This window comes from Urocampus carinirostris, chromosome 8, assembly GCF_059441175.1.
Source record: "Urocampus carinirostris isolate Australia breed hairy pipefish chromosome 8, RoL_Ucar_1.0, whole genome shotgun sequence".
NCBI classification, from domain to species: Eukaryota; Metazoa; Chordata; class Actinopteri; order Syngnathiformes; family Syngnathidae; genus Urocampus; species Urocampus carinirostris.
Window position 1 is genome coordinate 40,129,556 of NC_142356.1, and position 20,793 is coordinate 40,150,348.

General features: G+C 39.1%; 1 protein-coding gene and 3 pseudogenes across 5 annotated transcripts in view; 3 read left to right on the plus strand and 1 right to left on the minus strand.

Annotated features, from left to right (window-relative positions):
- The window catches only part of LOC148361881 (multiple PDZ domain protein), a 112,095-nt gene that overhangs the window by 40,940 nt on the left and 50,362 nt on the right, over positions 1–20,793 (minus strand). For 3 of the 5 annotated variants that reach the window (XM_088342689.1, XM_088342688.1, XM_088342693.1), the window contains 7 exons: positions 15,258–15,491; positions 11,504–11,665; positions 9,030–9,207; positions 6,969–7,079; positions 3,944–4,009; positions 3,575–3,646; positions 2,955–3,054 (listed from right to left, as the gene is read on the minus strand). In XM_088342689.1, coding sequence (XP_088198815.1) covers positions 2,955–3,054; positions 3,575–3,646; positions 3,944–4,009; positions 6,969–7,079; positions 9,030–9,207; positions 11,504–11,665; positions 15,258–15,491 — 923 coding nt within the window. The remainder of the gene's footprint in view (positions 1–2,954; positions 3,055–3,574; positions 3,647–3,943; positions 4,010–6,968; positions 7,080–9,029; positions 9,208–11,503; positions 11,666–15,257; positions 15,492–20,793) is intronic. The other 2 variants (XM_088342691.1, XM_088342692.1) reach the window with 2 other exon arrangements.
- Positions 859–1,151, plus strand: LOC148361882 (U2 spliceosomal RNA; annotated as a pseudogene).
- Positions 1,180–1,427, plus strand: LOC148361883 (U2 spliceosomal RNA; annotated as a pseudogene).
- On the plus strand, positions 1,758–1,858 carry LOC148361884 (U2 spliceosomal RNA; annotated as a pseudogene).

Sequence of the window (20,793 nt, forward strand, 5' to 3'; positions counted from 1 at the left end):
CCTGCGGCTTAGTCAGTGAAGCAGCTAATTTATGGAATTTTTCTAAAGGCCACCAGCGGTGCAGGAGTTTAAAAGGTAAGATTAAGACCAGTAGAATATGTGCGTCAAGGAAGACTGCAATCTCTAAGTTTTAGTATATATTTTCTGTATAATTAAGGTATGTTTTAATACTGAGGAAGATGCCCTTGATGGCAATAGTTATGAGACGGAAGTTGAAGACGATCTCCCGTGAATTTCACATTTACAGGAAGCTTTTTCTTCACAAGTATGTTGGATACATTGCGAGCGTGATCCTACTAGAGTGTTGGTACCATTCAAAGGCACGGTTTGGGATGAAAGTAACATTATTATTATTATTAAAGCTTTGAAAACTCTCTCGGTGTACCATCTTTCTTCGTAAATATGTGTAACCATGTATAATATGTATTTGCAACTGTATATTTTTGTAATGTATTTATTTTAGAGATTTATTCTGTTATGTGTTCTACGGACGAATCAAAAATAAGGGGCGGAGCAAACGCAGGCTGATGGGAAATGTGGTAAAGCTAAGTTACCGGTAGATCTGTCTGTTGTCGCAGCGGACAATAGTGGATATATATTTTTCCCACCCTTAACTTTGGAAATATACATTTGTTTCCTTAGCTTAGCCTTTTGGCTGAGAGTAAGTGTCCCGGCTCCTAGGCTTTGTAGCGTAAAATGAACTGACCGATAACGGATAATGGATAATGAATAACGAAGATAGAACAATAACCCTTAAAAACCCCAAACCCCAAGAGCCACTCCACGCATCGGCCCGGTATTGCAGTACCTCCGGGAACGGTGCATTCGCAATGATCGCAACAAGGCTTTAGGGCTAGGACCTTAGCTTAGCCTTTTGGCTGAGAGTAAGTGTCCCGGCTCCTAGGCTTTGTAGCGTATAATGAACTGACCGATAACGGATAATGAATAACGAAGATAGAACAATAACCCTTAAAAACCCCAAACCCCCCCCTTGTTGCCCTTGTACTCTATGAAGTTGTGTGTCGCTACTGTAGTTCCTTGTTGCCCTTGTGGACAGTGTCTGCTGGCCGTGGAGATGGAATAAGAGCTTGCTCTGTCCACTCCACGCATCGGCCCGGTATTGCAGTACCTCCGGGAACGGTGCATTCGCAATGATCGCAGCAAGGCTTTAGGGCTAGGACCTTAGCTTGGCCTTTTGGCTGAGAGTAAGTGTCCCGGCTCCTAGGCTTTGTAGCGTATTATGAACTGACCGATAACGGATAATGGATAATGAATAACGAAGATAGAACAATAACCCTTAAAAACCCCCCCTCCTTGTTGCCCTTGTGGACAGTGTCTGCTGGCCGTGGAGATGGAATAAGAGCTTGCTCTGTCCACTCCACGCATCGGCCCGGTATTGCAGTACCTCCGGGAACGGTGCATTCGCAATGATCGCAGTGAGGCTTCAGGGCTAGGACCTTAGCTTGGCCTTTTGGCTGAGAGTAAGTGTCCCGGCTCCTAGGCTTTGTAGCGTATTATGAACTGACCGATAAAGGATAATGGATAATAAATAACGAAGATAGAACAATAACCCTTAAAAACCCCAAACCCCTCTAGAATTGTGTACTATTTAGCAAGGCTTTAGGGCTAGGACCTTAGCTTGGCCTTTTGGCTGAGAGTAAGTGTCCCGGCTCCTAGGCTTTGTAGCGTATTATGAACTGACCGATAACGGATAATGAATAACGAAGATAGAACAATAACCCTTAAAAACCCCCCTCTTCGCTTCTCGGCCTTTTGGCTAAGATCAAGTGTAGTAGAGCTCTGTCCACTCCACGCATCGGCCCAGTATTGCAGTACCTCCGGGAACGGTGCATTCGCAATGATCGCAGCAAGGCTTTAGGGCTAGGACCTTAGCTTGGCTTGTTGGCTGAGAGTAAGTGTCCCGGCTCCTAGGCCTTGTAGCGTATCATGAACTGACCGATAACGGATAATGGATAATGAATAACGAAGATAAAACAATAACCCTTCAAACCCCCCCCCTTAGGGATCATGGTTGTTGAACTGAGTACTATACGTGGTGCATTTCGCAATGATCGCAGCAAGGCTTTGGGGCTAGGACCTTAGCTCGGCCTTTTGGCTGAGTGTAAGTGTTCCGGCACCTTGGCTTTGTAGTGTATTATGAACCGACCAATAACGGATAATGGCTAAGTAATAACGGATAAGGGATAATTGATAAAGAATATAGAACAATAACCCTCTACAACCCCCCCTCTATGAAGTTACAATTGTAGACCTAACAGCCTGGCCCGGGTTAAATTTTTGACAGTGTCGCAGGGTTATATTTGTGATTGAGTCGCAAGCTTTACTGCGGGCGCCCGCGGCTTATACGTGGGGGCGGCTTGTGTGAGTACAAAAATGTTAAATCACCCAAAATGTGGCGGGTGCGGCTTATAATCAGGTGCGCTCTATAGTCCGGAATTTACGGTACTATTTTGTTACTAATGTTTATTATGTATTTACAATCTTATTGTTTTTACCTGGGAGGTTGAAACACATTAGCTAATTATCATAAGTTTATTTACCCCAACATACAACAATTTCATCTTGAAACACCTCCTCAGAAAAGGATAATCTTGTATCCTTAGCGTCTAATACTGTATATTTACAAATAATCCAAATGTTCAGGCGTTATCGGGTTAATCATCTTTACTTTGTGATTGCAGTATTGCAAACATTCAACCCTGCAATTTGGAAGCTAAGGATGTTTAGCTTATTTACATATGGTCACAGCTAGTTGACTGGTTGTAGAGAACATGGTATAAATAAAGCAAATCTCATATAAGGTTTTCTCAGAAGAGTGCAGATTTTCCTTCATTTTTGTAATCCCAAATGTAGTTTTTCTGTATTGCACGTAAATATTGAAACCCTTACTTCTAGACATGTTCAGAAGGAAGGTCTGAGCAAAGTCTGCTTACTTCTGCCAGTGTTCTCCTGATCATCAAAGGCGGCAATGTTTGGCGTCTTGATAGTCACGGGGCTTGACCGACCCGCTCCATTGGAAATCAGCGAAGGCACCTTGGGAGAGGTTTTGCATTATTGAACAGACTGTTGGAGACGCCTCGGGGGATCTTAGAGGCATGAGTCGGACTCCCCCACCCCCTCAGGCCTATTCGACACGCTTGCGGGAGAAAAACTGACGTCCAGGATGCATTAATGTGTGCTATTTCAACAAATTTCTAAAAATAACATAAAAGATGACCAAAATCATGCATCACTTTTTAACGGCGTTTACAAATGCATGCAAACTTACTTCAAAAGAATCTACTGTTTATTCTAGCGAGTTATGAATCTCCATCAAAGAGCAAAAACAAAAGGGTTTGAACAAACAAGGTAGCAATGAGGGACTTTGAACAACAAGGCTGCTATCCACAAATGTGTACCGTAATTATAATTTTGGGGTGTGGATGCTAATTGAGAGCTGCTTTTATGCAGTATCCTGATTATCCGCGAGAATGGACACGCGGATAAAAGGCAGAAGATGCATTGGATGGTTGGATGTATGCAAAAATGGAGGGGCACACAACAAGGCACTAACCTTAAAAGGAGTAGGAGTGAAGGGGTTTGTTGGGGAGAGACTAAGGAAGAAACCAGTAAGATGCTGAACACCCTACGACCATGAGGGAAGACACACAGATGCCAACTCTAAATGAATCATCACCATTTTAAGAAAAAGCAAACAAATCAAAGCATCCCGCCCAAGCATCCTTATTTTTGAGAAATGCCATGTAGGCGGGAATGACTCATCACCATATAAAGCAGTCCAGATACACCACGGTCCAACAGAAACATAACATCAAAGCCCTCTTCGAAATGTTAAAATAGTTTCAATTAAAAAAATAGATTAAAATAGCTCACACTGTTCTCAATTAAATCTTTAAGATTCGGCAATCAAGAGAGTATTTACCAGGCTGCAGTGTGAGTTGGATGGTGCAGTTGCAGTTGGACTTTTATGGACTGAAGGCAGAGGGGCCTAGGAATAAATGAAAGCAGTACTTTATTGGATTGCTCAATGTATGGATGGGCAATAGCTGATTGAAATAAACATGGTAATATACATAATAATAAAAGAAACTGTGGTGTTGAGAAAGATAAAGCTTTTGCATAATTGATTAATTAATTTTATTTGTTTGATTTGCAATGAAGCCCTCCAATTCCGTTGTAGTTGTATAATGACAATAAAGGCCATTCATTTATTGATTCGTTCATTTATTTAAAGCTTGTACATCAGAGTTAAAGCTTTGAAGCTCAATTAACTCTTAATTTATTACTTTAAAGCTGTCTAAAGGGAAGCTGAGTAATATTTCACCACTAGAGTATTCTGTACAGTGTAGTGCAACCAAAAACAAGTGCTAGCACAAGAAAAATTACAAACTACAGACTCAAAGTGATTCTTCATCTATTTTTTTCCCAGGTTACCTTTGGCAGTAAAATGGCGGACAATCAACTCAACTAAGTCTGGTAAGCCTTATGTTTTGTAAAATAAAAACATTTTTTACCTAAAAAAAAAACGGTAATAGTCTCCAGAGGCAAACAAGCGTTCGTAAGCTCATCCTGAGGCAGACAAGACAAACTCCTAATTGCTTCCAGAAGAAAACAAGACAACCTCGTAAGCAGGTCAAATCAGTGTTAGTTTAGAAAATGCACATTTGATAGTTCATGTATTTTTGCTTATTTTTTTAAAAACAAGTTTTTCTTTTAAATTGATGATGTTTTCTTCCACTAGACTGTGCTAAATAATAACCACTGTCCCGTTAAATCAGAACAAGTACAATCGCTTTTACAGTTATATAGCTTCAGAGTATAATTTAAGCCCTTTTATCACGGTTGCCATGGCGCCCAGTTGGTCCCCACCGTGTGGCGCCAGGTTCTGTCACAGTTGCCCCAGCGCCCAATTGGCCACGCCCATGGACACCAGCTGAAACGCGTTGACAGATTGCTCCCTGGCTACTTAAACGCTGTCTTGTGAGTCGCCTGGTGTCAGAGCGTCTGCGAAACTCCTGCTAAACTCTTGATACGTTGTGAAGTCTATATATATATATATATATATATATATATATTTTGTGTATTTCTCTGAACATTCCCCTAATATTCACTGTCTATATATATTTTGCTGTTTTAGTCTCATGACTACCCAATGATGTGTCAGTCTCATGACTACCAAATGATGTGTCAGTCTAATGTCTACCCAACGTTGTGTCAGTCTAATGTCCACCATACTTGTACTAAATAAAGCCGGCTGCGGAGGGGCTGCTGCGGAGGAGGACGATTGTGGAGCCGAGAACACATCCGCTGTGTTTCTCCCCGATTCTCCCCCGCTGCAGCGGAACGAAAATGTACATTGTCTCTGCCTGAATTTCCTTTTATATCTGATGACCGGCCACACGGGGTTTACCCACAATTTGGACCCCACATACGTCAAGCCCCGAGAATCACAGTTTTTCCTGTGTTTTTGCTCTTGTTTTGCCAAGCCCTGTGAATCTCCGTTTTTGCCTGTGTTTTGCTCCTGTTGTGTTCTCGCCCGGATCTGTTTGATTTTTACCACTACCTGTTTCTGAGCAATCTACTTCCACGACCAACAATCCCAGGATCGAGTGGGCGCCCATTTCTCTTCTCCCCAATAAACTGTGAGTACATTACGCGATTGGGTTCTGCTCCCTGCTTCCTGTCCTGGTCCTGACACCTTTACTTTAAAGTTGAATACATTGCCCAATATTTCAACAATTGTCATCTAGTGTTAGCAACCATCCATCACAAGGAATAAAACATAGAATCTGTTAAATTGTTTGTTAATAACTAGACACATGCAGCAATGGTTTCAAGATGCATGTTTACATGATAATTTATGTATATTTGCTTATTATTGAAATCAATATTATTTTTTCTTTACCACTAGGAGGCCCTAAACAACACACAATGTCCCTTTAACTTGTAAGTTACCTCTATTGATTTAAGGCTTTAACCTCCCTTAATAATAATAGTCAGCTCCTGTTATTTGTATAGTCCTTAATCACAAAAAGTCTCAAAAGGCTATAATCCCACAAATTAACGGAGCAGTTTCATTTATTGGCAAATACATCCATCCATCCATCAACTGCACCGCTTATCCTCAGTAGGGTCGTGGGGGCACTGGAGCCAATCCCAGGAATCTTTGGGCAGAGGGCAGGTGACACCATGAACCGGTTCCCAGTCAGTTGCAGGGCACACAGTGACAGACAACTCACTCGCTCATTCACACCTAGGTACAATTTGGACTGGCCAATTAACCTGATGTGCATGTTTTTGGAAAATGGGAGGAAACATGACTGCATGGAGGAAACCCACGCAAGCACAAGGAGAACATGGAAACTCCCCACAGCAAGGCTGGTAGCTGAATTCGATCCCATGACCTCAGAACTGTTCCACAAACGCACTAACCACTCATCCACAGAGCCACCCTTGGAAAATACAGTTCAGTGTAATCTGCATAACAAGGGAATCTAATATTGTACTTGCGAATAATATCACTAAGTGGAAGCATATAAATACTAAAAAGAAGGGGCCCAGGTACTAAACCCAGTGGAACGCCACAGGTAACACTAAAAGGCTCAGAGGTATATCATCGTATCTGACACATTGCGTCCTATCTGAGAGGTAGGATCAAAACCATGAGAGAACAGTTCTAAAACTATAACTCAATAGTTAAAGCACCTTGCAAGCTATACCTCAAGAGTTCGAGTAGTTTAAAACTTTTTACGTAACTCTAAAGCTTTTACCTTGACAGAGCCTGATCCATTTTTATTAATACAATAAATATAGGAAACAGAATGAAGAGGTGCCTCATAGGACTTAAGGGTAACAAAATGTGGCAATGAAATTCATAATAAAATCCCCAATATATAAACAAAAAGCAAACAGTGCTGTATTTTCTTGTAATTTTAACTGCAGTCTACCTGTGCTCCCTGCTGTCTGGACTGAACCAGCAGTTCGACGCAGTCCCCTGCCCGGCGGATAGCCTCCACCGCCTGCTCATGGCTGGCATCACTCAGGTCCACACCGCACACCTTGGGGCCATGAACACACAGCGCTGCCGTCAATCGAATAGAATCCTTAACCTGAGTGTTAGTTTGTGCAACACATTCTAAATGTCAGATTTGATTTGTGCATTGAAAAAAGGCTAAATGTATCAAACCTTAACATTTAAGTAGTATTTTATAAATACTATATATGTACCAGACTATAAGATGCACCCAAAAACCCCAAGTTGACAATTAATTCGAACGTGCACCTTATAATTTGGTGTGCCTCATGTACAAGAGTTTTTGGAAATGCATATCTGTGTATCATAATTGTGCGATTATTGATCAATGAATAGTTATGACCAACCAGAATTGCATAACACCTGATGTGCTTTTTGGGTCAAGTCCCTGATTCATGTTCCAACAATGTTAATATGTGTGTTGATAACATACAGTGCAGTGAAAACGTATTTGCCCCCTTCTGATTTCAGGTTTCTTTTTCTTTTTTTAATATTAATCACGCAGAAAGATTTTCAGATGATCAGACCAATTTTAATGTAAAAAAAAAAATACATACAACATACAAAATGCAGTTTTGAAATATTGATTACATGTATTTAGGCACAAAAAATCAAAACCTATCTGGCCCTATGTGAAAAGGTAATTCCCCCTGAAACTAATAGCAGGTTGGGCCACCTTTGGAAGCAATAACAGAAATTAAACATTTACAATAATTGGTAAAAGGGGGCCAAGTCAAAAGTCCAGATTTAATTGGGATACTGCGGTGTGACCTCAAAAGGCAAGTTCATGCTAGAAAATTCTCCAATATGGTAGATTTGAAACAATTTTGCAAAGTAGAGTTGTCCAAATTTCCCCCAAAACATTCTGAATGACTTATTACCAATTATCGTAAACCTTTGATTTCAGTTATAGCTGTCGAAGATGGCCCAACTATTGGGTTTAGGGGGCAATTACTTTTTCACACAGCGCTATATAGGTTTAGATCTTTTTTTTGCCTTAATAAATGAAATCATTATTTCAAAACTGCATTTTGTATTTCCTTGGGTTGTCTCTCTGTAATAATAAAATTGGTTTGATGATCAAAAACCTTTGTGAGTGATAAATATGCAAAAAACCCAGAATTCATGCAGGGGAAAAATACTTTTTCACGGTACTGTATGTAGTGACGTTTCAAGTCCTGTGAAGCGAGTGTACTACGTGGCTGATGCAGGAAATGATTTGCAAGGTTTGAGTGTAGTTCGAAACAAATGCGGCAAAGTGAGTCAAGAAAACTTGAAAATGTCTGACAATGAATGAGTTAAATAAAAACGAATCAGCACTATATTTGCCCTCCTCATAAGTATGTTTAATATATATATATATATATATATATATATATATATATATATATATATATATATATATATAAACAATATTAGAATTGCTTTGATGATCCAAAACCTTGTGAAAAAAATGCAGAATTCATGAAGGCAAAAAATATCAGCCCTTCCTCTTTCTTTCAATAAAACTTGTGGTAAACGTTACGCAATTGGGTCCTGATTCCGTTCTGGTCGTGTTGTGTATATATATGTCTATTATATATGGCTTATTTCGGGAAATTCATGACCTTGAAGCGCCTAAGTGTATGAAAAAGTATTTCCCTACAGGACTTGACTACTTCATGAGGCTTCATTTAACCATCACTAAGCATAAAAATGGTGGTAATGCGACCCAAACCCTGATAACGATCCTCACCACCAGGCTACTGGGGGCATAGATACCATAAGAAAAAATAAGGGGGATTATTTCATTATGACACTATTTCTAGTTATGGTACCAGATACAAATGTTAAAGAAAATTCTATGCAATTTAATTATGTTCGCCTGATGTTTGAAAAACATTTCGCCAAAGAAACATTATAGTGCGGAAAATGCGGTAGCCTTTATAGCTACACCTCTGTGTCTGCAAGTCACCCGAGACATACAAGAACATACCTCCAATATCCTGTCTCCAACCTGGAGGGTGCTGTTATGTGCTGCCGGGCTATCAAAACTGATGTGCTTGATGAAGATGCCCCTCATCATCTCGCCACCACTCAGCCTCTGGCCCATTCCTTTGCCTCCCATAATGCTGATACCGAGGGACTGGCCTGGAGCTCGGGTAAGATGCACACTACAAATAAATAAAAATGTCCAGAAGTTAACTTTATATATTTGTAGTCTCAAACTCAAAAGTTGACTTGCTAATCATTTGAATACCTTCTACTGTGAGGGAATAACAGCAATAACGAATGTATCCTTTACCAAGGAAATTTGATGTCAGTAGAAAACATGATGCTAGTCAATCAGGCAATATTTTTTACTGTTTTAATGTCCTCCATAATTTGTGCTAAAATATTTTTATGGCTGATTAATAAGCCTACATTAAAGAGCTGTAAAACTCCACAACCTGAAAAGTCCAGATTACTCAAGAGCTTTTTTTTTTGCCAAGCTGGTTTTAATCTCTAGTACTTTAAAGTTGAATTAAAACTAGTTGTGTTTTCAGGGAGATACACCCTTGTGGGAATGAAAAAATTGTAAATACTGTAATGGCTAGCTATATTACGGTTTCCCTTTCTCTACTTTGCAGATTTTCATTTATATATGTGTTCTGCATTCTGATTGGCTACGCAGTTGCCCCACCCTTTTCTGCCTTTGTCTGCCTGGGCGTCAAGAACATTGCAGTCTAAGTTGTATACAAACAGTATATTAAACAGCTTTAAGCACGTACCTTACGTAAGCACAAATGTTTTTCGAATTTGAGTCACATCAATACAACACTCTGGACCAACAAAAGCACAAAAAGGAGAGGAATATAATTTCCATCGCAGATAAATTTCGTCGATAAAGACTTCCCGACATGCTGAAGAAAGGTAAATGCCACGAAAGGTATATGGCACATTTCTTGTTCTTTCAATAACGTCCATATAAGGGTAACAAAATCTTGAGAAGTAATAATAGTGTTCTGGAATCATTTTATAATGCTATAGAACAATACAGTGCAGCAGGCAGATTATTTTCAAAATCAGAATTTGATAGTACAGAGGTTAATTGTTAAAAAAAAGAAAGAAGGTCACAATAGCTTAGAACGGAGCTGAACCGTGTGCACTCGAAGAAGACACACTTTGGAAGCTAATTTGAGAAACATTTTTTCCTGTATTTCCCTATGTGAGCGAGGAATGATTTCAGCCAGTGAAAGGATATGAAATAAAGAGACTAATCGAGCTGGATACACCTGGAGCAGCTGAAAAGAGTGAATTAGCGTGAAATGGTCAAAGCTGGTTTAAACAGCTGACTTAAGTTGGAGAAGCTACTAAAAAGACCTTTAATGCCAGAGACCTGAATCTCGGAACCCAGTGACATTCCCTTTCATGAGCAGCTTTGGATGGCGTGTGTCAATGAAGGATGAAGCAAGCTTTATCTACACAGAGCATCGAACAATAGCAATAGCAGCGAGCCATAGCTTGGAGCCAAGTGGCTAACAGGATTGGCTAAAGAAATAAACAGTGGAACAAAATACAAGATGCCCTAATCACAGGACTCAGCCACCATTACATGCAGGGCTCAGCTGTTGGAAGTAAGTAGACATTAAATGCTAAAAGCGCCACTGGGACAAGCTAGTATCGCCAAAATGTCATTCGGGCTTCCGTCGCAGTAACACGACAGCCAGACATGTGAACTTCTTCAAAGGGCGTGGCATATAATTACTTATTTCTAAACCTTTGAATCTTCCCAAATAATGATTCTATGAGATATGATATGTGTTTTTGCTTAGTATTTGGAAGTGTTTTATTTAAATAAAAGAAGTATTGTTACACCATTGAGGGTCACTATATATTAGACAATAGGGCTTTAAAAGACACAGCAGCTACCGTGCAGGGGATTGGTTCAGGCAAATTATCAGGGACAATGTATGGTAGCTGCTGTGAACCATGAAAAGAGAGCACTGCAAATGCCAAACATGCGCGGAAATGGTTCAAATGCATTTCTTCTGTCTGCCTGATGGAGGCCTACTTGGCCTGAAACAGTACAATCAACGCTTTCAGGAAGGATAATTAATCCAGTGCTTTTTATTTTCTCCTTCAGCCTTCCGCGTTGGCTGCCTTCGGCTGAGTTTTACAGATTAAGTCAAAACAATAGAATATCATACCTGCCGCTGGGAAGCACACAAAAGCGGCTCTTTGCACACTGTGAGGCTTATGTGATTTATCCAAGTGGGATGCAGTCATAAATACCATGGCAACAGCTTCAGATGGGCTTTAGAAATATATGTTTAGTCTGCAATATGCTTTGAACATAACATGAAGACAATGAGGGATAAAAGCCAACAGGGGTGAAGACAAGGAAAACAAATGGAAATATAACGCACTACATAATACAAAAACATAATCATGAAAAGATACAATTCATTGCATCAACTAAGCACTGACCTTCTAGTTTGACCCCAAGACGCAAGCGTACGAGAACAAAGGTCTTCTGGTTCTTCATTCTCATCCACCTTTATCAGCATTTTACCATCCACGCCATTAGCGTTTTTTTTGTAATCTTCTGGGTTTTTATCCCGCCTTTTGTGAGATTTTGGGTGCTGATGACTGAGGAGAGACATTGTGATACTTCAACAGCTGAAAGACGAATGGCTTTTGTAGACACAAACAAATAAAGTGTTTTTGATCAATTGCTAATTATAGTATTTATTCTTGTATATTCAAAGTTTGGGTGCGCTTAATTTGTGCAATAATTAATTTGTCAAAAAATGCGCTGACCAAAACCCCAAAACATTGGGTGGAGTTGTACCCGGGTCGCGGCGGTGAGATTTCTAACCACTAGAACACCAGTGATAGATGACATACAAAAAGGCCTTAGTTTTTGATCTCATTATCACACTATGTATAAGAGATGAATGTTAGAGAATGGAGAAAACATGAAGTCGTCCACAAGTGTATAAGTAAAAGCAAAACAGCAGGACGATGAAAACAACTCTTTAGTCTACATAAATCCTTTGCTGTGATGCAGATTACTTATCGCGGTTTTGCTACTTCACAAATTTTCAGACTGCATTGTGTTCTGTATTCTGATTGGCTAAACAGAGAAAGATGCTTTTTAACCCCAACAAAGTTGGACTTCTCGACCCGCTTAACCTGCTCTGGAGCCACATGCTCGTCTTAGGCACTCCATATAGTTGTGCAATAACATCGAAATTTTGTTCTAGAATTTTAAATAGACAGTACAGAAGTTATTTGTAAAAAACAGTTTTTAAAGTACAGAACTTTTATAGATTAAACACTTACTTAATCCTGTAAATTGGGTTAATCTCGACTAATACATCCATACATACATACATACATACGTACATACATACATAAATAAATAATGGTTTCTTCTTCACAGGTTTTGACAATCACGGAATGTTTTCGGAATTTAACCCCTGCGAAAAGGGATCCCTGTATGTCATGATAAATTTTAGTCCGAAGGACATTAAATAAATACATTGTAAATTCTATGTTGGTGTTGTGTTTGTAGTCTATGTTGTCTAAAAATCATTTGAATTATGGCGGCATGTATACAAAAATGGTATCACTCACAATTGTTGTTTTGAGCTGAGAAAAAGTGAAACACATTTTTATTCCAATTTTTAAGCAAAAAATTAGGGATGCACATTCTACACGAGTGCGCTATACACCAATAAATACGATAACCAACTTACTGAAATACAAAATGAAGGTGTGTTGATTATAGTTGCCAACAGGACAGAATATGGTAATTTAGCTTGATGTTTATAACTGTGAATGACGCTGAATATGTATAAAAGAAGTTGCAGCGCTAAGCACATTCGGCCAAAAACTCTTCTCTTTTGATTCTGAGCAAAGTTTTTTGGCTTCAAACAACCCTTAAACACTCAATTTTCAGCTAGTGAGGTAACAGTGAGATACTGTATTTGTGTGTGTTAGACAGCTTTTTTTCATGAATATATTTAACGGAGGATGGTTGTATTAGGCCTGTTCAGGTGAGTGATAGTGTTGCTATTCGCGCAGCATAAGCCTATAGCCCGTTAGCTTACACCGAACTAGGCTGAACAAATAGTTTCAATTGGGCTGAAAATGAGAGGAAGAGGGTGAGGAGTGGAGGGTGGGGGGTGTGAGGACAGGATGAAGGCAGCAGGGAGGGAAAAAAATGAGGCAGGAGAGGGATAGAAAGTCTACCGAGAGGAAGGAATAGAAAAAAAGCACAAAGTATTGAAAGATGGTAGAGAAGAAAAAAGCTGCAAAGAGAAATGGGAGCAATGTTGGGGGGGTTATGTAAGGTGGTGGGGTTGTTTGGATGGAGGGAGAGAGAGAGGACGAGTCACGAAGACAGAGTGAAAGCGGGGACAGATAGAAGCGAAACAATTCATTTTCGCTGACAGTCAGCAATGAGATCCATAAGCAATCGGCTAAATATAACTCAAGAGATTCAACATGTAGGCGGAGAGCGGTTCTGCAGTAGGGGGAGTTTGAATACAAGAAAAAGACACGCAAGTCACAAAGGAAGGAAACGAGAAAATATGGACTGGAGACTGGCATCGCTCATACTCATGGATAGGGGTAATTAAAGTGTCAGATAATAACTCAGCGCATTAGCGCGAGCCGTGTTGCTAGGAAAGTGAATACGTGTGATGTGCCACACTCGTAAATTCCAAAGGTGAACACATTAAAGAATTTACATTCCCCATAATGTATGGCTGCACATTTCATTGCCTCTTTGAACCAAACATATCAATACATGATAAAACAGCAGCCTGGCGTGGGCCAATAAAGTCATAAAGTTGACACAGGTTTATCTGGCACTGGGTCGGGATCAGGCAGTGGCTGGCCGCTAGGGCCTTTAAGGCCTTCTCAGCAGGTCTAAAAAAAATATCTGAATCAAGTAATTCCAATTATATTTTGTCGATGAATACTTAGTAATTCCAATTTGTCTGTCAACTTCCTTTCATTGCTTGTCCCCTTGTTGCGCTGCTTCCAGACATGTGTTTTCATATTTATAGGGACAGTGTCTCATATTTAGTGCCTGCTAGTGTTACAAAAAACTTTCATTCAGTAAAAAAAAATATTGATTCGAATACTAGGCAAAAATACCTGAACTATCCATACTTTAACTTTTATAAAAGAAAAAAATGGGTCAATAATTCATTATTTCTTTTACATCCAGCAACTTGATTTTACACTGTGCTCTGTGGCACTGGTTTTTGCACGCATTAGACAATACAGTGCCATCTAGAGGTCAAATATTACATACTGGGGCTTTAAGCAATTATATATTAGCCATTACTTGTTGACAGAGTCAGAAATCTACCCGGAGTCCTTCAGAATGAGTTCTGCAGGCCCTGTAACATGAAATAAGTGATGCTAAAGCTGTTGCTTTAACCAATTATCAAGTTGGCAAAACCAGGGCATTCTAGCTGGTGTAGGGAAATGTCAGCCTTTTCATAAAATTGATTGGCTAGGGGACGGTATGTAAAAAAGTGATGGTGCCAACTGCTGTTAAACTTGAAGAGGATCAGGAAGAATGATTGTCTGGTGATAGATGCACTAACTAGAGCTAGCAAACTGTATATTTGTGGATCTGCACAAGCAAATATTTTTTGGGCTTGGTTTTGTCAACTCACAATGGCAAGGAGAGAATACATGGATTTGGTTGCAGATTTGCTGTCAAAGACAATTTCAGGGAGAACATTTTAAGATTAGCTAGGCATTGTTAAGAAAAGTAGGACAAATCAGAAGCTAGCAAGCCTGTCACACCCAGGGCAAGCAGGAACTTTAATTTTGTGGACATAATGAAAGTGCTGAATCCAAAAATAAAGGGATGTGTGGCTTCTTTCTCTTATTGCTGAGAGAAACACAGGTTTGCATTACCACCTTTCCACTAATAAGTGAAGAAAATAGGATGGATTTGTGTGCAAATAAAAATAATTTTTGGTGAGTAAAATGTGGCTATATATAATTATAAATACATTGCGATTTTATTAGGATATTATCAAGGTTTTTTAAAAAACGTGTCACAGCTGTAGCTGCAATAAAGGTTTTATATCGATAAAATAGTTATTAAGGGTTGGATTGATTCCGGACTACTAAAGGATTAGGGGTGAAATGCACGGCACCCCACTAAGATTAAGTGAAAGTGAGTAACGTGCTGTGGAGCTAACGTTACCTGCAGTCTGGACCTGGGCTCGGACTAGGGACTAAGGCTGGGTCTTCTAATTGCAACAGTGTTCGGCCAGCGGTCACATCTGGGCTGTGGTTTCGACGTTGGGCAGGGGAAACGGTCAGAGAGTGTTCTGGTGATGCTGGAGATGGAGGTGAGACTTCTAGGATGGATGCCAGAGGGAGTAAACACAGTCGGGAGCGATGCTCATCCACCTGATGTGCTGGTACATAATTTATACTAGGGAAGGAGGATGGAATAAGAACATAACACAGTTACAAACATGGACACACAGTTCAAGGAAGTTGAATAAAAAGGTAATTATTTTTTGAGTTCAGACTGCCTGCCCAGATAACCCATTATGGAAGTACAAACAACCTCATCCCATTGTTCCTCTCATAAATGATTTTTATACACCGTATCAAATGATAATGAACCTTTTAACAAAACATAGAACCTTTTTATTCACAGCAAGACATACTGTGTACATCTGCTAGTGTTCCGTATCAATATTAGCAATCCACGATGGCGTTGATGTCTTCTCTAACCGGATTAGAGCCGAGACAAGGTCAGTGTAATAAAAAAAAAAAAAAGTTTTGTTTTTTTACACTTTTCTGGACAAAAAATGTCATACGGTGTTTTCGATTTGAAATGATTAAACAACATCTAAAATACAGGGAAAACATATGCATTGACAGGTTTGATCACAATAATGGCTTTTTTTTTTTTAATTACGGTGTCATAATTATGAAATGTTTACAGACGCTCCCCTACTTACAAACATTCGACTAACGCAAACTTGTAAATACGAACATTTTTTTCGGGATGTCGAAAAATATCTGGACATTGATGTAAGTTAGATTTTGAATTGTGTGCACCTTTTTCTGAGTAGAGGACAGTACTGTAGTGCTTCTTTCCGCCGCATGGCGCTGTGAAATGTCACCCAGCATCCACACCGAAAAAGAAATCCGGCTTATACTTCCTCGTTCGTGTGTAATCATAACAGCGTCTACTGTATCGCTAGCGCGCTATAAACTTTACATTTTTTATTGTTTAATCTATTGCATTCAGTCAATAAGGTTGGTGTAAACCGTAAGGAAGCCGTGAGCCATTTCTTTTGAAACGAAAGTGGAATAAGAAAGCTTGATGCGTTTGAGAAAATGGACAGAATGCTTTTTTTCGGCCACTTTTTACCACGGAAGAGGACCTCTTGAAGCGCAAGTCCCAAAAGTAAGTAAAACGTAACTTTATTTATCTTCATAGAGCATATTATTCTTTCAATGTATATTTTTGGTAAATATGCTGTTTTTGGGAAACATTGATTTGAGTAATAAAAATTATATAAACTTTTATATGAATACGCACTATTAAAAAATGATCAAAGTTCGAGAGATTTTACATAGCATGAGGCTGACCTAGAAGGAGCTCGCATGACGCTGCTACAGGTACCCCGAAAACCTAAAACCTTATGAAAGGCAAGGCAAAAAATTTTTTTTTAAAAATTGTACTGCTTGGTCACTTTGGGTCACTGTAGTTTGTATTCTTTATTGTGTTTTTTAGCACACATTTCATGTTGCAAAACACAATTTAGCAACATTTAGAGTTAAAAATTACACAGTGTGTCTTTAATAAAAGCATGCAAATCAAGTGTATAGGATTATCATAGAAAGCGTGATGTTCTTAAATACAAACATTTTTTTAAATATGTAGTTATAAAATATTTAATAAGTAAATTTTGAAAAACAGAAAGTTGGCAGATACGTATTTCTTAAGCACATCAGTCCAAAACAAATGTTTCATTTTTATTTGTTTTCTTCAGGGGATTTTATGTGTTGCTGTTTCAGTGTTTGGGCCATATCAGTTTTCGGTCTAGAATTTTCATTTTGGTGGAAAGTGATAGAAGACCAAGTAAAGATAAGCTGATTATTTATAGACATTTAAATATATATATATATATATATATATATATATATATATATATATATATATATATATATTATTTTATTTTTTTAAATATGGACCAACCATTTATCAAATTATGCATTAACTATTTCTAATGGTCCTAGTAACTACATAAATCATACCTGTAAATGTTTGCTGATACCTTCTCAATTTAGTTAATGAAATCGAGGTTCCAAAAATTTCAAAATGTTTTCAAAGCCTAACACTCTTGCGCAAATTATGTTTATTTTCATTTAACTCTGGCGTCAAGGACACATTAAACGCTTCCTCCTACTTGCTTTCCTCCCGCCAGCAGACATACTACTCGAATGGGCCAAACGCGCCAATTTCCTGCTTCCACTCTTGACGGCAGATTGAATATTCGGCTGCTAAACTCATGTGACTGAGCCATGTGGGCAGCCTGGCTTGTCTCAGCAGAAGCACATTTCATAATGGCCAACCCCTTCACCCTTGCGTGTCTGTCTTACTGGAGAGCTCATCTATGAGTGGCCGTGTGAGAAGTAAAGCATACTTGCTCTCACATGTAACATCATACTCTAACACATGCACAACTATACTCTTATGCAAACACAGTCATACCCATCTAAAAACACTACTCTGCTCTTTCATGCACACCACTATTCTCTCTCACTCGTACTATTATTCTCTCATGCACACACTACTATAGTCTCTCTCACATACTACTTTACACTCATGACCTGTTCATTACTATCCCACTCTGAGAACGCCGATCTCGGGAAGCTAAGCAGTGTCAGGAAAGGAGAGCACCTGGGAATACGAGGGGCTCTAAATATCCAATTTGGCGCCCGCTATGCTGTGACAGGACTGACTGTACCCCCAGTACAGCCAGTGAAAATTAATATCCCTAAGGGGAAAAAATGAATTAATGAATACACAAACTACTATGATTTAGCACACATACTACTATAATATCACACACATACTACTATAATATCACACACATACTACTATTATTCCCCCACACACACTACTATAGACTCTCACATACACTATTATACTCTCTCACACAATATACTACCCTGCACACACACTACTATAAACACACTCACACACTCATAGTTACTCAATAATTAATAATCACTTCACCTCTTAGTGTTGTTTCATTTTGGGTACTTTTTGTAACCATGGTGATGCACACTGATCTGTGTTATGTTGTACAGTTGATCTGGCTAGTTGTACAGTTCAATGTAAACCTGGAATTTCTCCCGGTACAGTAATTTGCGTGATAGTGTACAGAAGTATATGTGAGAGAAAAATGTGTATTAGAGTACCGTATTTTCCGCACTATAAGGCGCACCTAAAAGTCTTATTTTTTTTCAAAAGCTGACCATGCGCCTTATAACACAGTGCGCCTTATATATGGCTCAATATTAAATTCGCAAGGTCTCGCAACTACGAAACAGCCGCCGACTCCATTTTTCGCGCTGTGCATACTGGGAAATATTAAACGATTGGTAGTTGCCGGGGCTCGTGTTGTATTTGTTTACTAAGTGGCAAAATGGCTACCCCATTAAACTGCTTAATTCCTATTCAACAAATACAGTATTTGTCTGAATCCAGGGTTTTGACTGGTGAAGATGTAAAGCACAATTTACCTTAAACAAACGCAGAATTATTCAGAATGTCACGTTTGACAGAGAGAGAGAGAGCGAGAGAGAGAGAGAGAGAGAGAGAGAGCGAGATTCTCTTTCATACGTGCATTTGTATAAAAAATGGCTCCTGTTAAGAGACACGCGTACAACGCCGAGTTTAAACTCAAAGCGATCAGTCACGCAGCACAACACGGCAATAGAGCGGCAGCGAGAGAGTTAAACTTAAATGAATCGATGGTACGGAAGTGGAGAAAGGATGAAGATAAGCTCCGCCAAGTAAGGAAAACTCAACAAAGTTTCCGTGGCAATAAAGCAAGATGGCCAGAGTTAGAGGAGACACTTGAACAGTGGGTTGTTCAACAAAGAGCGGCAAGCAGAAGTGTCAGTACGATAACTATACGTATGAAGGCAACAGCGCTGGCACAAAAACACCGGACGTGTTGGATGGCCCATTCACTGAGATATGGTCAATTCGAACACAGCAGAAGAAGAATTCGAGGGATTCGTCGATGAGGAGCTTATAGAGTGATCTTTGTTTTTCTTTTGTGTGTTTACGTTTTACATTTTACAGTTATTATGTTATTGCTTTATTGTTATCGTTTTGCACTCGTTGTTTTTGCACATTACGAGTGTCACTTTATTGCGATTGCACTAACGTTTCATTTAAAATAACAGTATCAGACGTTTTTTTCTTTGCGTGTTGACTAAATGGACAAAAAATAAAATGATATGTCGATGTTGTTCAAAGATGTTAAAGATGTGTCACGAAAATGCTTTACCTCAGAGAAAATAATAAAACGGCTGTTTATTTATTTTGGGAGTGAATGGAGTTGTGGAAAGCTTGTTTGTTAATAAAGTTGGACCTTTTTGAATGTTTTGTTGACATTCCCTTGAGCGTGGCAACATCTAGAGGTTGCATAACGTAACTACATTCTCTACTGTAGTCAAGTCGTCACATTTATTTACCGTAAATAGCCCTTAATCCCAAAAATGTCTCGAAGGACTGCACAGGATTACAATTACAAAATTGCACAATTACCTGATCTTAAACCAGCATGCACTTATAGCGCCTTATAATGGGGTGCGTCTTATGTATGGCATAAGTTTTAAAATATATCATTCATTGAAGGTGCGCCTTATAACATGGTGCGCCATATAGTGCGGAAAATACGGTATATTAGTATATGTGAGAGAGTATAGTTGTATGTGTGAGAGTAGTGTGTGTAACAATATGTTCGAGAGCGTATAGTAGTATGGATATGAGAATATAGTAGTATGCGTGGGAGTTCACTAGTGTTAATGACATAGACGGCATAGTAGTAGGTATGGGAAATTATAGTATTGCCTTTGGATGGGTATGATTGTGTCTGTATCAGTGTGTCCGTATGATAGTATTGTTTTGCATGTGTGAGAGTATGATGTTACATGTGAGTAGTATAGTGTGAGATAAAATAGAGTATAGTGGTATGTGTGAGCGAGTATAGTAGTGTTTGTAAGAGGATAGTAGTACCAATGCAAGAGTATATTAGTGTCTGGATGAAAGTATATGTGTATGTGTGAGAAAGTATAGTAGTATGTGTTAAAGAGTATAGTAATTTAAACATGATCAATCATGGTAGTATTTGTGCATGGCTATGACTGAATGAGAATATAGTTGTGCATGTGTGATAGCATGATGTTCAATGTGAGAGCAAGTATGATTTATTTTTCAAACAGCCTCTCATATATTTGTCCTCCACTTCTCTGCTATGCTTGTGTGTCAGAAGGAGGCAGTGTGTGCTCATGTAGTGGTGTGCTTGCGCTCAACTTTCCGTGCCCATCGATGGCTCGCTATTTAAAACGCTCCTTTATTCAGAAGAGCGGTGTTCAAGGTGAGATGAGGGATACATTATTCAGATATTTTTTTCTCTGTCCTAACAGCAGCAAAAGGATGTTTTGGGAGGTTAGGCCATTAAAAAGCAAGCACG